The following is a 15,920-nucleotide window of genomic DNA, read 5'->3' as shown; positions in this document are numbered from 1 at the left end:
AAGCGGGTTTGTCCGAGCGCCCGGTGAAGGGCACGTAGAGGGTGTGTGCGCGCGTTTGTGGCGAGGGGCGGAGGAAGAGAGGGATGAAGAGAGAGGGATGGATGAAAAGACGAATACAAGGCTGTGCGTCGCATCGACGGATATGCCGCTTGCGCACACCACCCGAGAGACGGAGGGATTGTGCGCACTCCTTGCGTGATCAATAAGCAACTGCAACGCCAAATGGCACGGAGCCACGCGTGTAAGGATGTTATTGTCCCTCCTTTCCAGTAGATGACACTGTGGAGGCCACTGACGTACCCCCCCCTTTTTGCCTCCCTCCGCCCCAGTACTGTTCAAACCTACCTAAAAGAAGGGGGGTGTGTATTTTGAAGGTTGTGCACAGCAACACGGAGTATCTCGCCCGGCGTGGCAGAGGTTCGCATCGCGGGTAAAAAGCTTGCTGGCGAATTTGCAGAAGAAAAAGGCAGACGCGGAACAGAAGGAGACGCACAGGAAGACAGTTTGAGTTTTGCATGCGTTAAACAAGTCTTTATCTAGACGGGACAGGAACTGCTCGTCCGCTTAGGTAAACTGGCTAACTACACCCAGGTGAAATCTCTGGAATCGCCAACTGGTAATCTGACAGTCAGCGCGGCTGAACTGTGCCTTCTGATCGGAACTCGATGGGGACGCGTCTCCTCTCCTGTGACAGCACGTCTAGTTTTCCTGCGTAGCCAGTTCTTCTGGCGACCAGCTGCCGAGAAGAAATGAACATCAGTATACGTTGATACACGAGCTGTATTCCAGTTAGCGAGCCAACTATCTCGCTGTTGACACCTTAGGCTATAATGATTCGTCATTGGCACCGCGATTCGTCTGACTTCTGATTTGGTGCATATGTTACCTGTGTTTTTGTTTTTTTTCTTCTTCAAAGTTTGCGGTCGTTAAATTGGTGCGAATTTATGAAGATGACAGGCTTAGTGAAAGTGCTTCACCAGACGGATCACTTCGCTAGCTAGCAACATTCCACATTTCCTGCTTTCGCTTGCTAGCTCGTCGGCTACCTGGTGCGGGGCTCCCTCCTGCTCCGTTTTCTTACATCCCAAGCTAGCCAGACAGCTAGCAAGTTATTTTTCTTTGAAATTGGCGTATTTTTAAAGGTCATAACCTGAGGACGGACGAGCAAAGTTTTATTACTATAATTTACTCACTTAGATGAGCTGACTTGTCCTGTTACATAGTTAGCGAGGCAAGCTAGCTAATTTGTTGTAGCTAATTGAAGAGAACAGTTCACTTCAGTAGTTCATATTCCAACATGACTGTTCGGGCACTTCCACGCCTGGCCGCCGGCCTAAAGACCGCGTTTGAGCGGGGACTATTGCTAGTGGTAGTGATGCTGCTCCTGGCCATAACCGTGATGCCCCTTGGCGCGGCGAGCTCTCCAGAGATTACCGCCACGAAGCACGAAGTGTGCAAGGATCCCCATGGAGGACACAAGCGCAACAGAACCCTCAGAAAGGCCTTCCCCGTACTCGAATTAGATTACGAGCACGTACGGACACCCTTCGAAGTTTCCCTGTGGGTCCTGCTGGCTTCTCTGATGAAGCTCGGTAAGTGTCGTGCTGTTGGGCTACTTTGTGTGTGTGTGTGTGTGTGTGTGTGTGTATGTATGAATGGGTGGATGAGAAGCATCAATTGTACAGCGCTTTGGATAAAGGCGCTATATAAATGCCAACCATTTACCATTGTTCTTGCGGTAAGGATAACGTAGTTCGCTTGGTAGAATGACTTTGAATTTCAGTCCACTGGCTAGCCTGTTGAGTGCCAACAGCTAACTTTCTGACGAGTTCCTCGCAGTTAAACATTTCTGCCGACTTTCATGTGTTTTTCATTGCCTTGTCAATGTAAATTGACCTCGTCTGAATAAACACCTTGTGTGTGGCATGCAAAGACATTACTCCTGGCTTTTGTGGGGGCGTCAAGTCCTCTTCATTCAGAAAATCAATGAAATGTAATCGAAACAACTGCCACCTTGCCTCAAAACGTGTTGACAGAATCACCGCTGGCATAAAAAACTATATACAGAGTCGTTTAAGGTAACAGTCATCCTTGGGTTATACACTTCAGGTTCAAGTGGTCGGTGTGAGTTGTATTCAAGCACTCGGGGACCACCCCTAGCGGCGGCGCTGCTATTTGGATCAATGGGGGAAATGCTTCGTGCACTCCCAGTAAATACACACACAGATTATCCATACCAAAGTGCAGAAGGCTTTGCAGGGAACGACCCCTCTCACCTCTTCGAGTCTTATCTTATGAGTCCAAACTTTATTGCAGTGTTATCGTTTTTCTTTCAGTTGATTGTAATTCGAGCAGTTTCCATTAATATCGCTGCCGTACTGTACGTGCAGCTTATAACCGAAAGCATTGGCATAGGAGGATAGCTTCCGATGAAACCAGCTTTGATTAGTTTATTTGAAAGAGCCTGTAAACGTAAGCCTTTGTCATGAGATTTTTTACGACGACAGGAGTTTGTTTTAAGAAACGAGAAGGCTACATTTGACATTAGGGGAAACGTCTGATATTACCGTTATTTTTGGCTTCACTCTTTCACAGAAGTGGTGAAAATGTTTAAAGTTGACCACCATTCTAGATGTGCTATTTCTGTACTTGAAGACAAAAATTCTGCCCAATCGCTAAAGCATGCCGAGGTGTAATATTTTCGAAATTCTTAATAGACATATTAATACATAGTGTGCTTTTATATAATGTAAGGATATAAAACCTTTATCTATAAAAGTCTAAAAATCTATCTGGGCTTACCATTGAAAGAGATTACCAATGGTGAAGGATATCTGAAAGAAGAAAAAAAGGAAATGCTTTTGTTCGCCTCTCTCATCCACACGGTGCGGTTTGGTTCAGTACCGCAGAGAGAGGGAGGTGTACGCCGTGAGCCAGAAGCTACATCAGCTCTGTGAAGGGCCTCTCGCCTCTGAGCGAGCCACGGGCGTTTAGTTGAAGGACGTGTCACCTCGTGAGTGTGGCCAGGCAGGTAGTGATCTCACTTACCGCTCAAGTCCGTCACCCCACCTGTCACTGTTCAGAGTGAGCCCAGCCGCACACTTACCGCACACGTACCGCACACTTACCGCACACTCCTGCCATCGGCTGCTGAGGACCTTTAGTGGTGGCACGACTCGGCAAGACCCGCATCGTGGGTAGACTCTACTTACTGCTCCTGAGACACACACACACCCACACACACACACACACACACACACACACACACACGCTATATATCTCTCTCTCATCTCTCACATACACACACACATATACGCTCACACACACACACGCTATATATCTCTCTCATCTCTCACATACACACATACGCGCACGCACACACACACACACACACACACACAAACACACACACACACACGCCCAAACTCATAGACACACACACACACACTCTCTTTATTTCTCTCTCTCCTCTCTCTCACCACGGTCCACTCTCTCACATACATGGTCTTCACACACACACACACACACACTGCATACACACTATCTCTATCTCTCTCCTGTCTCTCACACACACTCTCTTCTCCCCTCTCTCTCTCTCGCACACACACACACACGCACACACACACACACACACACACACCTTCAGATTTAAGCTTCTCTATGGCTCAAAGCCAGCCGGTTATATGATCTAATTCAGAATGATATTCTGTGCTGGTTGTCTCGGTGTATGTTACAGGCCATTCTCATACTGAATGGGAACGTTTTTATTTTTTAAATATGCAAACAGCCTTCAGGCCTCTGAGGCCAGCTAACCACACGTGCGTCCCTCTCCACGGCCGGGCCTGGTCTGTGCGATCATTCAGTGATAATCGCAAAGTAGAACATAAAGACGGTGCATCATGAGAAAAGACTGCTTGCGTGAGACTTTCCCCCTAAAACCGCTTCAGGGCGTTCCCACGTCATGTGCATAGAGGTACATTTTGTGAACGCAAATTAGGTGCAATTAGGCAATGCTTTTATTTGATTATGAAATCATTTCCCTGGTTTGTTGTAATCTTAGTGTGCAAAATGAATGCTTCTTCCCTTGCCTCCTCATTAGAATGCATCAGACTGGCATTAGAATCCACTCCTCTTCATCTCCCGTCCTTCCCTTCTTCCCTCCATCCCTCTCCGGTGGTTGCCCCCTCCTCCACCTAACTATGGGGGGGGGGGGGGCTGGCTCTGGGTCCAGGCAAATAGAGGGAGAGTGAGGGAAAGAGGGGGAGAGGGAGAGGTACAGTGGGATTAAAGGGGAGATGGATAGAGAGAGAGGGGGGGTGAGAGAGACAGACAGACAGAGAGATAGAGGGTGAGAGACAGGGAGAGGAGAGAGAGAAAAAGAGGGAGGGAGGGAGGGAGAGAGAGACAGACAGAGAGAGAGGGAGGGTGAGACAGAGAGAGAGGGGGAGAGGAGAGAGAGAAAAAGAGGGAGGGAGGGAGAGAGAGACAGAGAGAGAGGGAGGGTGAGAGACAGAGAGAGAGGGAGAGGAGAGAGAAAAAGAGGGAGGGAGGGAGGGAGAGAGAGACAGACAGAGAGAGAGAGGGAGGGTGGGTGAGAGACAGAGAGAGAGGGGGAGAGGAGAGAGGGAAAAAGAGAAACAGATATGATGTTGGCATGTGAGAGTTCTGCCCCTGCACTCCCCCTTCACCTCCTGTCCCTGTGATGCCCCCCCCTCCCCGTGCCCAATTAATTATCCATATTAATCAGCCCCTGCGGCCTGGGAACACGAGGGGTGGTGATTGGGGGTGGGGGGGGGGTTCTCAGATGCTCGAGTGATGCACAATATGTAGTGTAAATATGATTAATAAACCAAATTTTCACAATAGCACGATTAATACACCAAAAAACATTTTTGCCCCTCATGAACTTTGATGTCAGCTTTTCCAGTTTCTCCAAATAGGATAAGTCTTTAGCTGTGTTCTGTTCCGCGTACTTACATTCTGTGTTCTCCCGCACCATACACCCCCCCCCCAAGCATATTAGCTAGAACATATTTCATCGTATACAAGCATGCAAGTATGCTTCTGTTCTGAAACGTTTGGATGTCACACCGGGTGACATCGTTTCGAGGGGCGGAGCCGTTTACTTGAGAATGGCAAAAATGTCACTGGAAAAATCAGATTTTTTTTTTTTTCATCTTTCAAAAACATTTGCCATATTAATGGGAGTAACAAAGCAAAACATACAGAGCGCGAGTAGTCTTTGTGTTGCGCTTGCCGTAAGAAAAAAACAATTTGTACACTAATGTCCCACGCCTAATTGTCACTAACGTCAGAGTACCTTTTGACGCAAAAGGAAGAACAGAAGTTGGCCAATTATCTCTGAGAACAAAGAGAGCGTGAACGCTGGCGTTCTGGATCATGCAGCGTTCGGTAAGTGCATATCCACGGTTTCTTTTCGCGTATGCTCAGTGTTGGCATACTTGCGGTTTGTGTGACAAACAGTATGGAGAGGGTAATGGCTGTGCCTCCTAATTAGATGCGTGTGTGCATAACGGGACGCGGCCCTGAGCGTGATTAGATCAGTGTGTTTCCGGAGACAGTGCTGGCGTGCCGCTTTGCTCCCAATCCGTAATAACGCAGAGGGATCCCTAAAGGTACGGTAGGTCATTTCCCACTTCTAGCGGGCGAGAGAGGAATAGCAGCGACGAACAACTTCGAACCACAACACTGTTTACCCCCACCCCCCCCCCCCTTCTCTGTAAACGCGCTGACGTTGAAATGCCATTGGCTGTGGCAATTAGAACCAATTTTCAGCTTGAATGATTGTACAGTTATACAATGTTTTTGGTACAGAGTGTCGGGCCGTCAACTGTAGCCTATATTTTGAAACCCGAATTTAAGGACTTAGAAACACAGGCAGAGGGCGAGTCAACACGCCAATGAGCCTTTTTCAGTGATGGGAAGGGATGTACAATGGTCTTGTAACAATGTTTTAACACAAAGATCTTGCCTATTGTACCTTTAACCCTCTTTGCGGAGATGGGTAAGCACTCAGGTAGGATTCGGTTGCAGTGAGCGACCCCCCCCCCCTCTTCGTTGGGTGGGTGTCATCACCTCTGCTGGATCGATCCACGATTGGATCCCTGGGCCGCACGACACAGCCAATCAGCAGCAAGGCTTTGCAGCTTTCATGTGATTGGGAAAAACAAAAACAAATCACACGATCACATGGAAGCCGTACCGAAAAAACCCCCCAAAAATAAAGTCTTATTAGTATTTCAGTCTTATATTTAGACTTGAAACTTATTTATTTTTTGCAAACATATGAAGTTGTGATAGTTTTACTCATTTCAAGACATGCCTATGGGGTAAGAACATTTCACAGTAATCTAAAACAAGGTAATATTTTAAGTCTCATTACAAGATCAAAACACACAAGGCAGGCTTTTTTTTCCCAGTGTGTACGACCTTGCCGCAGATTGTCTTATCGGTGATTAAGCTTTCTCCCGGAACCATTTCACATGATAGAAAACCACCGAGTTTCAGAGGTCATCGGTTATGAAAGAAGGAAAAACGAGACAAAAGATTGCCTAAACGCCCCATGATTGCGGTTGTTTTCATCAAGATTGCGACACGATGTGTTGTGCAGCCATGGAGATATGGTGCTCCATTCCATGAAGCCTGTTCCTCAGGCAAGGAGAGCCACACACAGACCGCCAGACGTTAGCGGCGTTATCAGCCGGAGAATCGACACGTTCTCTCCCCTCGGATCCGGTTCGGACCGGTCGAGGAGACGACGAGCAGTCACTTCCTGTCCTGTAGGGGGGGGGGGGGGGGGGAGGGGCAGACATCCCCTTCAGGTGATGAAAAAGCCCTCAGTCCGTGAGAATACACTGATTTACAGCCGGTAGCCGTGGCGGGAAACTGCAACAGAGTTATGGGCTCGAAGGAAGGCGCGGAGGGATTGATCACTGCGTGTTCCCTCTGAATACAGATCCACAAATCTGTCATACCCGGCATCTTGTGATTTTATTTATTTATTTCTGAATACAGACCGACAAATCTCTCCAACCCTGGACCTCGATGGTCTTCGCACCGTGTACGGACTTGTAGATATGTTGAACCGGGGCCTTGGCGATCCATCCTCTGAATACAGATCCACAAATCTGTGGGTTTTCTTTCCTCTGAATACGGATTTGTCATACCCAGGACCTTGATACTCCCATCCCGTCGCTCGGAGCTGAAACCCCCCCCACACGGCTCACCGATTCATCATATCTGCGTGAATATTCATAAGCTGTTGTGTTGATTGTGTTAACGACATTGCTGGGGTTTCAGCAACACCCCCCCCCAATGGCAGTTATTAAGGTCTCCTAATTTTTAATCTTCTGTGTGGGTGAATAAATAAATCTAAATTATAGCACCGGCGGCCGGGGGGGGGGGGGGGGTTACCTAACCTTTTCAGCTCGAGATTTCCCAAATTTACCGCCCTGTCAGTGAGAACACCCACCTTTATAGGGTTAATGTTTGACCCCATTATCCAACTCCCACTGCAGATAGATAACTGTGCTGTGGCTGTTTAGCGCCCCCGTACACAGACCTATATCTCAACGCTGAGTCCTGTCTTCCACTGCCGTGACACCCCCCCGAGCGGACCGAAGAGATTGACAGCGGGGGAGGGAGGCAGAGCGAATGTCTGCTTTCACCGGCGTTTTATTGATAAACGTCTTCGGGGAAGAGTGAGAGAGAGAGAGAGCGAGAGCGAGAGAGAACTCGTAAATTGACACTACTAGGTCTACTTCCGGCACCCTCACGGGAGCAAACAAAACGACAACTAAAACAGAAAGGGCAAAAAAAGAAAAATCTCACTTTCGTGGCGGCTTTTCAGTGTCCCCGGTTTCCTCGTACACGGCATTCTGTCCGCCGCGGTCTGTCCCCGGTCTCAGACGCCTACGGCGGGAAAGAGCTCACATTCAACAGCCTGGACTAATTCATCACGTAGCCCAAGCTGGTGTGTCTCCCGCAAACCGGGCCCCGCCCGTCACAACGACATTCAGCTCTTCGACACTACAATGAACATTAAATATTAAAGGGGAATTCCGCCATAAAACATTGACATTAACCCCATTTAACAGATCAAGGTGTAACTGATTAAGTCTCTTATTGGCTGCCCAAAGCAACCTCTGCACATAAATAGCAACAGCGTTTGATTTAGTTTAAATAAGTGTTGTAGTGACGTAGACCTGCTGCCCGTGTTTACTTTTGAAGAACTACGATGGTTGAATTTGGACCTTCCGTACCAGGTGAACAGGGCGTTGACCGCTCTTCAGTCGAGGAGCTAACCGACCGTCTCTCGGTGTGTCCCGTAGCCTCGCCCCAAATGTTCTCCTAAAAATCATGTGGGCGTAAGTGCCGGCTACACCCTCACTCGTTCTTTGGCTGTGTCTCAGGTGGGTCTGGAGGATATTAGCGTTTACCCAATTACAGTGTTTTCTACCCCCTTGCGGTTGGTGGTAAAAATAAATTACTTCTACACCGTTACAACCTTGAAATTGGGCCACTACAGCAAAGCGCCATTTTCTTTCCGGCAGAACTTAAGCAGGAAAGTAAACTTAACTGAACACCGTAAACCATGATTTTATTGTAGTCACTAGCTTGCCAGTAACGTTTGCCTCTCTTGAAGAACGGCTTCCAGCCCAAGTACTAACACCCAGCCCCTCCATTTGTAATCAGTAGGAGTTGTTTTCAGTAGAGCAACCAGATAGACATTGTCTCATGCCCATAGACTGTAAGTCCCCGTCCTGTTGTAGTCCATATTAAAGCAGGACATTGGGCTGTGTGGTGTAAGTGCCTGTGCTGTTGTAGTCCATATTAAAGCAGGACATTGGTCTCTATGGAGTAAGTGCCTGTGCTGTTGTAGTTCATATTAAAGCAGGACATTGGGCCCTATGGTGTAAGTGCCTGTGCTGTTGTAGTCCATATTAAAGCAGGACATTGGGCCCTATGGAGTAAGTGCCTGTGCTGTTGTAGTCCATATTAAAGCAGGACATTGGGCTGTGTGGTGTCGGGGTGGAGAAAGCTCTGCACACACCTGTGACACATTGTAGAGTGTGGGCGGCCGTTTGGACTGTGGCTGGGAGTGTGTGTGTGTGTTCAGGCCTCCTCAGGAGATAAAACGGGGCCTTGGTACCGTAGTCTCCTGTATACATTAACCGGGCTGATTTGGCTTTAACTGGCTGTTATCGGGGCATCTGGAGCACGGTTACGGCCTGTGAGCTGACCCAGTGCTTTGCGACCGAGGAACAAAGATAAACAAGCCTAAGTAAGAGGAACGGGCTCTGCGTCACTCTGGGAGTGACTGAGGCCGCTGATGGAGGGGGCTTTTCCGGGAGGGTCAGTAAGGCCGTCCGCCAGAAGGAAAAAAAAAAACACATTCCTTCAGGGTACGGAGAGATTTGAGATTTGTGACATGAAGCATGAGAGCTCACCAGAGACAGACAGTTAGTAATTCCCATAATCAGGATGTTGAGGAATAAGTTTTAAAAAGATCTATGGAAGCTTGAGCCCAGTATTTCTGGGGAAAATGAAGAATGTTGTTCATTGATCTGGGATCTCAGTCGTCAGTCCTGGAGGGCCGCGGTGTCTGTAGGTTTAACTCCAGTCCTGGAGGGCCGCGGTGTCTGCAGGTTTAACTCCAGTCCTGGAGGGCCGCAGTGTCTGCAGGTTTAACTCCAGTCCTGGAGGGCTGCAGTGTCTGCGGGTTTAACTCCAGTCCTGGAGGGCCGCAGTGTCTGCAGGTTTAACTCCAGTCCTGGAGGGCTGCAGTGTCTGCGGGTTTAACTCCAGTCCTGGAGGGCCGCAGTGTCTGCAGGTTTAACTCCAGTCCTGGAGGGGCGGCAGCGTCTGCAGGTTTAACTCCAGTCCTGGAGGGCCGCGGCGTTGGCAGGTTTTTTATGGGTTTGTTTTCATCAGCTGCCTGGAAATAGAGAGCAGGTGTGTGGCCTCTTCATCCGGTGAGCTGCTAAAATGAAGGCCTTCTGAGACCCTTCATGTCGAGGACCGTTTGTCTTGAGTCACTGGGTGTCGTTAGGCTGTATTTTCAGGGCTGCGTACGTCCAAACGGCCTTCAGCTTTCTCTTCTGGTACACGGCAGGGTACCCGGCTCTCTCGGGCTTGCATTAACCCCCCCACACATCACGTCGCACAGACTGGAAGCCATCTGGTGAATAACATTCGGTCGATGAAGCTCGCTTGCTCTGAGGTTTTTTTTTGTCAGCCGGAGAACTGTGAATAAAGAGGAGATTAAACCTAAAAAAAAAACCGTCTGTGTTAATCCTGTTAACCCACAGGAGGGCGACTGTTTTCATTGTTGTGCCAGTGCTACAATAGCAACTGGTGTTGGCGCGTGTGCGTGCGTGTGTGTGTGGCAGGCTTTATGGTTGGGGGGGGGGGGGGCAATATTTTCTTTCAGAACACCCCTGCAGGGGCTTGTACGCGAGTGGTACGAGCACACAGGTAGGGGGCGGAGCTCTGGGTGACGGCGTTTCCTGTTTGAGGGGGAAGTGAGAGGTGGCCGATTCCGTTGGCGGAAGGGCAGGACCGCCTCGTGCCAGTGTTTTTATTTGTGTGGCGCTTTTCACAGGAGACCGTCACCGAGACGCATTACAGAGTAACAGGAGAGTAACAGCGCTGAGCCGTGAAATGGCACCAGCGAAAATAAACTCCCTAGGAGGAGAAAAACCCTCAAACAGTGGCGAGAAAAAACTCCCCCATGGTAAGAACCCGGCTATAGGGGGGTTCCCATCCACCGCTAGCCTGAAGGCCGAGTTGGTAGCAGTTGAGGTTTTATACTTGCAGCTAAAGTAGGTTTGCATTCCATCATTGTGGGTTAGGGTTAGGGCCATACATAAGGCTCATCCAGCGTATCTTCCACACAACACTTTTTTATATATTTTTTTCTTTTTTTTTACATTCATATAGCTGGATATTGTACTGAAGTAATCTGTGTTACGTTCCTTGTTTATGAACGCTACAGCTCCGCGTCTGATCTGAACCGGCAACCTCTACACTGGGAAGTGCAGTTTCTCAAGCACCCCCCCCCCCCCCCCCCCCTCCCCGTCTGCTATTATCGTGGGTGAGAAAGTGCGGGTTGCTGTGTACATCCGCTTTACGGCGAAGTAACTGTTGCAGTATCACCCTCAGACCCTTTCAATGCCGCTAGGCTTTCACTGCTGAAACCGCCTCTCTGTGGCAGCGATGCTGGGTCTGTAGTGCTCTTCAAAAAACGCAAGGGAAGGCAAAACTTTAGGGAAATTTGGGGGGAAATTGAGAAGAAATATTCCCGCACTAAATTATAACTTTATCTTTCAATGTAACCTAACCACGTGATTTTTCAGTACCCGTGCTCCAGCTTCACAATTCTACTACAAAGCTTGCAGTGGACGTTAAAAACAACAGGTACACTATCAGTCAACGCAAAATATGGTACAAAGCCAGAAGGATATTATATTTTGTATCTTGGTTAATGTACACCATACCATAATGGGTAAGGAACTGCTCTTATGACTTGGGAGTTTGCAGGACCTAATGGAAAAACAAACAAAGCATACAGTCATAAATTATTGTTTTCTTTAATAAATACCAGCTGGCTCATGTCATGTAATGCTGTAAAATGAAAAGCATTGGCCTACGTCAGTATTTATTCAGTGAGTAGCCAAGTTAATGATTCTTTTGCCCTTTTTCTGGGTCACTGCAGATATTGGAGATCGTTTTGAATCAAGTGTAGATCTTCAAAGACCTTTGTGTTTGTTTTTATGTTTGCCACACACACTAAGCAGTTGTTTGTACCCAGATTTTTGCAAAGGGCGTAGAAGGTGCTATCTACAGTAAACAGCTTAAGTCAACTGGCAAAGATTAGGGTGTGGGCGAAGACAGATTTCTGCAAAGTGCACTTCTGCAAAAATACATTCCCGATGCGGCCTGTTACGAAGTGGCTCTCGGCCACCCTAACAGCGGATTACGATTGATTTATTTGTCTTATTATGGTGCTGCAGGAATCGACATCATAACGCTTCGCTTCACGGCGATTAGGCCACCGCGCTTGTGTGTTTGACTGCTTCTAACCGTCGTTCCATCCGAGTTGGATTTCCAATAATGGCGTCTGCCACGGGCCAGTCGGGGTCCGTTGACAGTGCCGACGTTGTTCCACTAATTTTATCTTTGAGCCGCCGGAGAAGACGTCGGGGACGAGTTGGGAGGGGTACGCCAACGAAACCGCACGTCTCTGGGAAAAAAAAAAACATAATTACGACTCCGGCGACAACAAAAACATCGGACAGACTCAATCTGGCGCTTTCGGTTCCTCAAACGAGGCGAACAGGCGGTGTGATGACGGCTGAGCGGTTTTAAGGAGGTGCCGTCACTCACGCGAAAGGCCGGTGAGGGGTGAAAAAAAACACCGCAAGCTTCTCTCCTCCCTCAGTCGGACGACAGCTTGTCGGTCCTGGCGTAACAGGGCGTCCGTTGTGTAATTACGGCCGCGCTTTTGCGTGGAGATCAGCACCGTCTCCCGAAACGGTCACCCCCCCCCCCCCCCCCACCCAATGATGGGCTGGGCTGAAGCTCTGCTCACTCAATGGCCGGGAAAAAGAACGCCACTCTCCCTAACTGTGGCTAACGGTATTATCGAGTATTATTCGTATTTGCTCTGTCGGCCAAAAAAACCCCAAAACGTTTTATTCGTCCACAAATTACATGGTAAAAGAGGCAGTTGTGTGGTGAAATTAGGACATTTTTGGTCTGCTTCTCTGCAGTTTTTTTTTTGCACTTTTTATTTGTAATTATTGTTTTGCCGATGAAGATTTTGTGACCTCAGATATTAAATCCTCTTTCTCCGACTGCCACTGTTGTGTGGAATAATGTTTAAGTGGCTTGGCTTGTGACCAGGAGGCTAGCAGATTGAGTCCCACGTGACATTGACGTTCTCTGCGCCAGTGTCACTGAAAATAACATCATTCCAAACGGTAACAATTTATAATGTTAATTTATGCGAAAAATAACTGTCAGATAAGCGCGAAACCACACAACACAAAACAAAGCAAACAGGTTCAGAACTGAAGTCGATTCATCCCAAACTGGAATTGTGGGAGCTCTGCTTGGAACTGTGATGAAATGGCTTTCCATGCAAAACATGCCTCCCGCCAACCCCCCCCCCCCGCCAAGCGAAATCTGGAAATGTGGAACTAAATTCACCGCTTTCAGTCCAAAGTCCAAATCGGTGAGAACAGGGCCATGGGGGTTGCTGAGGTGAAAGGTCATGAGGACCTTTCATGATGTATGGGAAGGCCCCAGAGCAATCTTCTTTCAGGGGTCCCAGAATTCCTAGCTGTACCCTAGCTGTAGGTTTAAACTATCAGATAAAGTAAACCCCCTAATACTGCTGACTGCAAGCATTAAATATTGATATTGTCCTAAATGGCTTTATCTGCCCGATTTTATTGATTCGCGGGTGTTTGTCAGTGCCAGGGCGGCCATCTTAGGGGGACCTTGAGAAAAAGATTTGAGAAAAGTTAAAGACACCCCTCTAATCTGAGTCTGAGAGTCTGAGAGTCTCAAACTCTCCTGATTGGCCCAAAATGTTGCGAACTTTACGGCGGACGCATTCGCGCGGGGGCGGGTAAAAAAAACGTCTGAGCCTCTTAACGCCGTGGCGACGGCGTGCCCTAATCCGTCACCGATAGCGGCGGTGTTTGCGCGGATGAGCCGCGGGGGACTGGGAGAGGCGGGCAAGCGGCCAATCGGGGGGGGGGGGGGGATTACCGGCCGCCTGACGCTCGTGCTCGATGCGGGCCCCCCCACCCCCCCTCCCCCGCTTCGTCGGTTAACCGGCCTGATCACGACTCACTCGTGACTCCGTGTGACGTCCTCGGAGAACGCTCGCCGTGATCCGGGAAGCAGGGAAAAAAATAAGGGGAGCACGTCAACGAAGAGGAAAGGTATTTTTAGAGCGGTATACTTATAGGAACAAGGAGTTGGGCTCGTCTGGGTAGTTTTGGAGGGGTTTTGGGGAACGTAACTCTGCGTTGGTCAGATGCAGGACTGAAAACTGAAAGTTGAAATACAGGAAGTGTGTGAAAAGAGCTGACTCTTCAGAAGCCGCTGTGAAGCCAACCGTCCGATTACTTTTGGTCCCTTAAATTTGGCGGCGGGGTGGGTGCTATGTATAAAAAGTGATGTGGTTCCTACAAGCATCACTCGATTTGGATGTAAATGCCCTCAAATTAGAGGGGAAGGTCTGCACTTGATCCCCCAATGTGCTGGACTACAGAGATGAAAGAATGGGAACTGTCCAAATACATACGGACTGCACTGTAGCTCAGTCAACAGGCAGCGGACTGTCGCACATACCACATCATTAGCTTACCGCTGGTTCTGGCCTGGTTGTCTGGTTCTGGTTCTGGTTCTGGTTCTGGTTCTGGTTCTGGTTCTGGTTCTGGTTCTGGTTCTGGTCCTGTCGTAGTGCTCCTGCTGGATTGGGTCCAGTTTTATCCAATGACGTGTCCAAGTCTACAGGACACTTTAGGCTAGCATTGTGGCTAAAAGACACTATTTTGGAGCCCCAGGTGAGTTCCATGGTTGCATTTTGGCTAAAAAAAACAACAACAGGGTGGCATAGTTGGCTAGAAGATGCAGCATACAGAATGACCAACATTAAGTGCCAGGTTTTTTTTCAGATGGAGATTTTTCCCTTCTTACCCACTGGCTGTGAAATGTATTTTATATTGATGTCTGGAAGCAGAATCAGATATAATTAATCTCCGGTGTTAATTGACAGCAAGTTTGCATGTCGCGGATCATTAAAGGGAGTGGGATATTTTGGCTCGGATGTTCCGGGTATCAGGAGTGGCTGAGTTTTAAATCAAGAACTAAGGAGGTCCAGTATTCTTGGGAGAGTGGAATTATTTCTTTCCAGCAGCGGACAAACACATACACGCACACACATGCATGTACACATACATGCACATGTGCATATGTTCATATGTACAGACACACATATGTACACATGCACAATGCACATGAGGTTATTACATACAGTGCACATACACACACACACACATCATACAATGGGCACATACGCACCATACAACACACACACACACACACACCATCAGTTGCCTACCTCTTAACACTTCTCTACGTCGCCATTCGCCTCTCCTGGCAACCGGAGGCGTGACGTCACTGATGATGCGACGGAACCTGTCTGCGCTCAAAGCCGCCGGGCCGGACGAACCCGAGCGGTCGCAGGTGACCTCACCTGTGTGCTCGCAGGTGACCTCACCTGTGCGGTTGCAGGTCTCCTCGGGCGGGGACGGTCCTTCGCCTCGGCGTATTTGCATTGGCAGCAGAAGCTCTGCTGTGCACGCGGGCACGTCTCTGCCTGTCTGATTCAGAGGTTTTCCATGCGCATATAACAGAGTCATTAGCGCTTAATGGTGGCCCGGCCTGCTCTGACCGGGAACAAGTCTTAACGATACAAAAAAAAAAATTCTAAAAAAGATAATCGTCTTATTTAAACATCGCTTTTCTTTTTCAGGTCACTTTAGTTCACGTCTTTTCTTCCACGCCGTTCGACGCCGTTTCTGAGGGCTACGCTTACGGTGACACAGAAAGGTGGAATATGAGAGGACGTAATTGCGGATAAAAATGGCAGCGTGCATGACAAGGAAATAACGCACGGACGGCGGTAGTACAAGCGTGAGACGCTTGTGGAATTTAAAGTATTGTAACAAATTTTATATTAAATAAAATGTAATAATTCAGAGTAAAAGGTGAAAGGTCTGAACACAGATGGAAGCCAATGTGCGCCTACGTGATGACCGGGCTGCATTGGCCTTCAAAATGGCCGCCGGTGTTTGCTGAGCTTCCCGCCTTTTTGCATG

At 48.5% G+C, this 15,920-nt stretch overlaps 1 protein-coding gene across 1 annotated transcript in view; it reads left to right on the top strand.

Annotated features, from left to right (window-relative positions):
* The first annotated feature begins 357 nt into the window (after nucleotides 1–357).
* The window catches only part of slc9a1a (solute carrier family 9 member A1a), a 58,128-nt gene continuing 42,565 nt past the window's right edge, over nucleotides 358–15,920 (top strand). Inside the window, exon 1 of the mRNA XM_061249434.1 lies at nucleotides 358–1,592. Within this exon, the coding sequence (XP_061105418.1) occupies nucleotides 1,298–1,592 (295 nt within the window). The 5' untranslated portion in view covers nucleotides 358–1,297. The remainder of the gene's footprint in view (nucleotides 1,593–15,920) is intronic.

The sequence above is a fragment of the Conger conger genome, chromosome 1 (assembly GCF_963514075.1).
Source record: "Conger conger chromosome 1, fConCon1.1, whole genome shotgun sequence".
Taxonomy (NCBI): domain Eukaryota; kingdom Metazoa; phylum Chordata; class Actinopteri; order Anguilliformes; family Congridae; genus Conger; species Conger conger.
The sequence above is the reverse complement of the archived record's forward strand: the minus strand, read 5'-3'. Positions and strand labels throughout refer to the sequence as shown.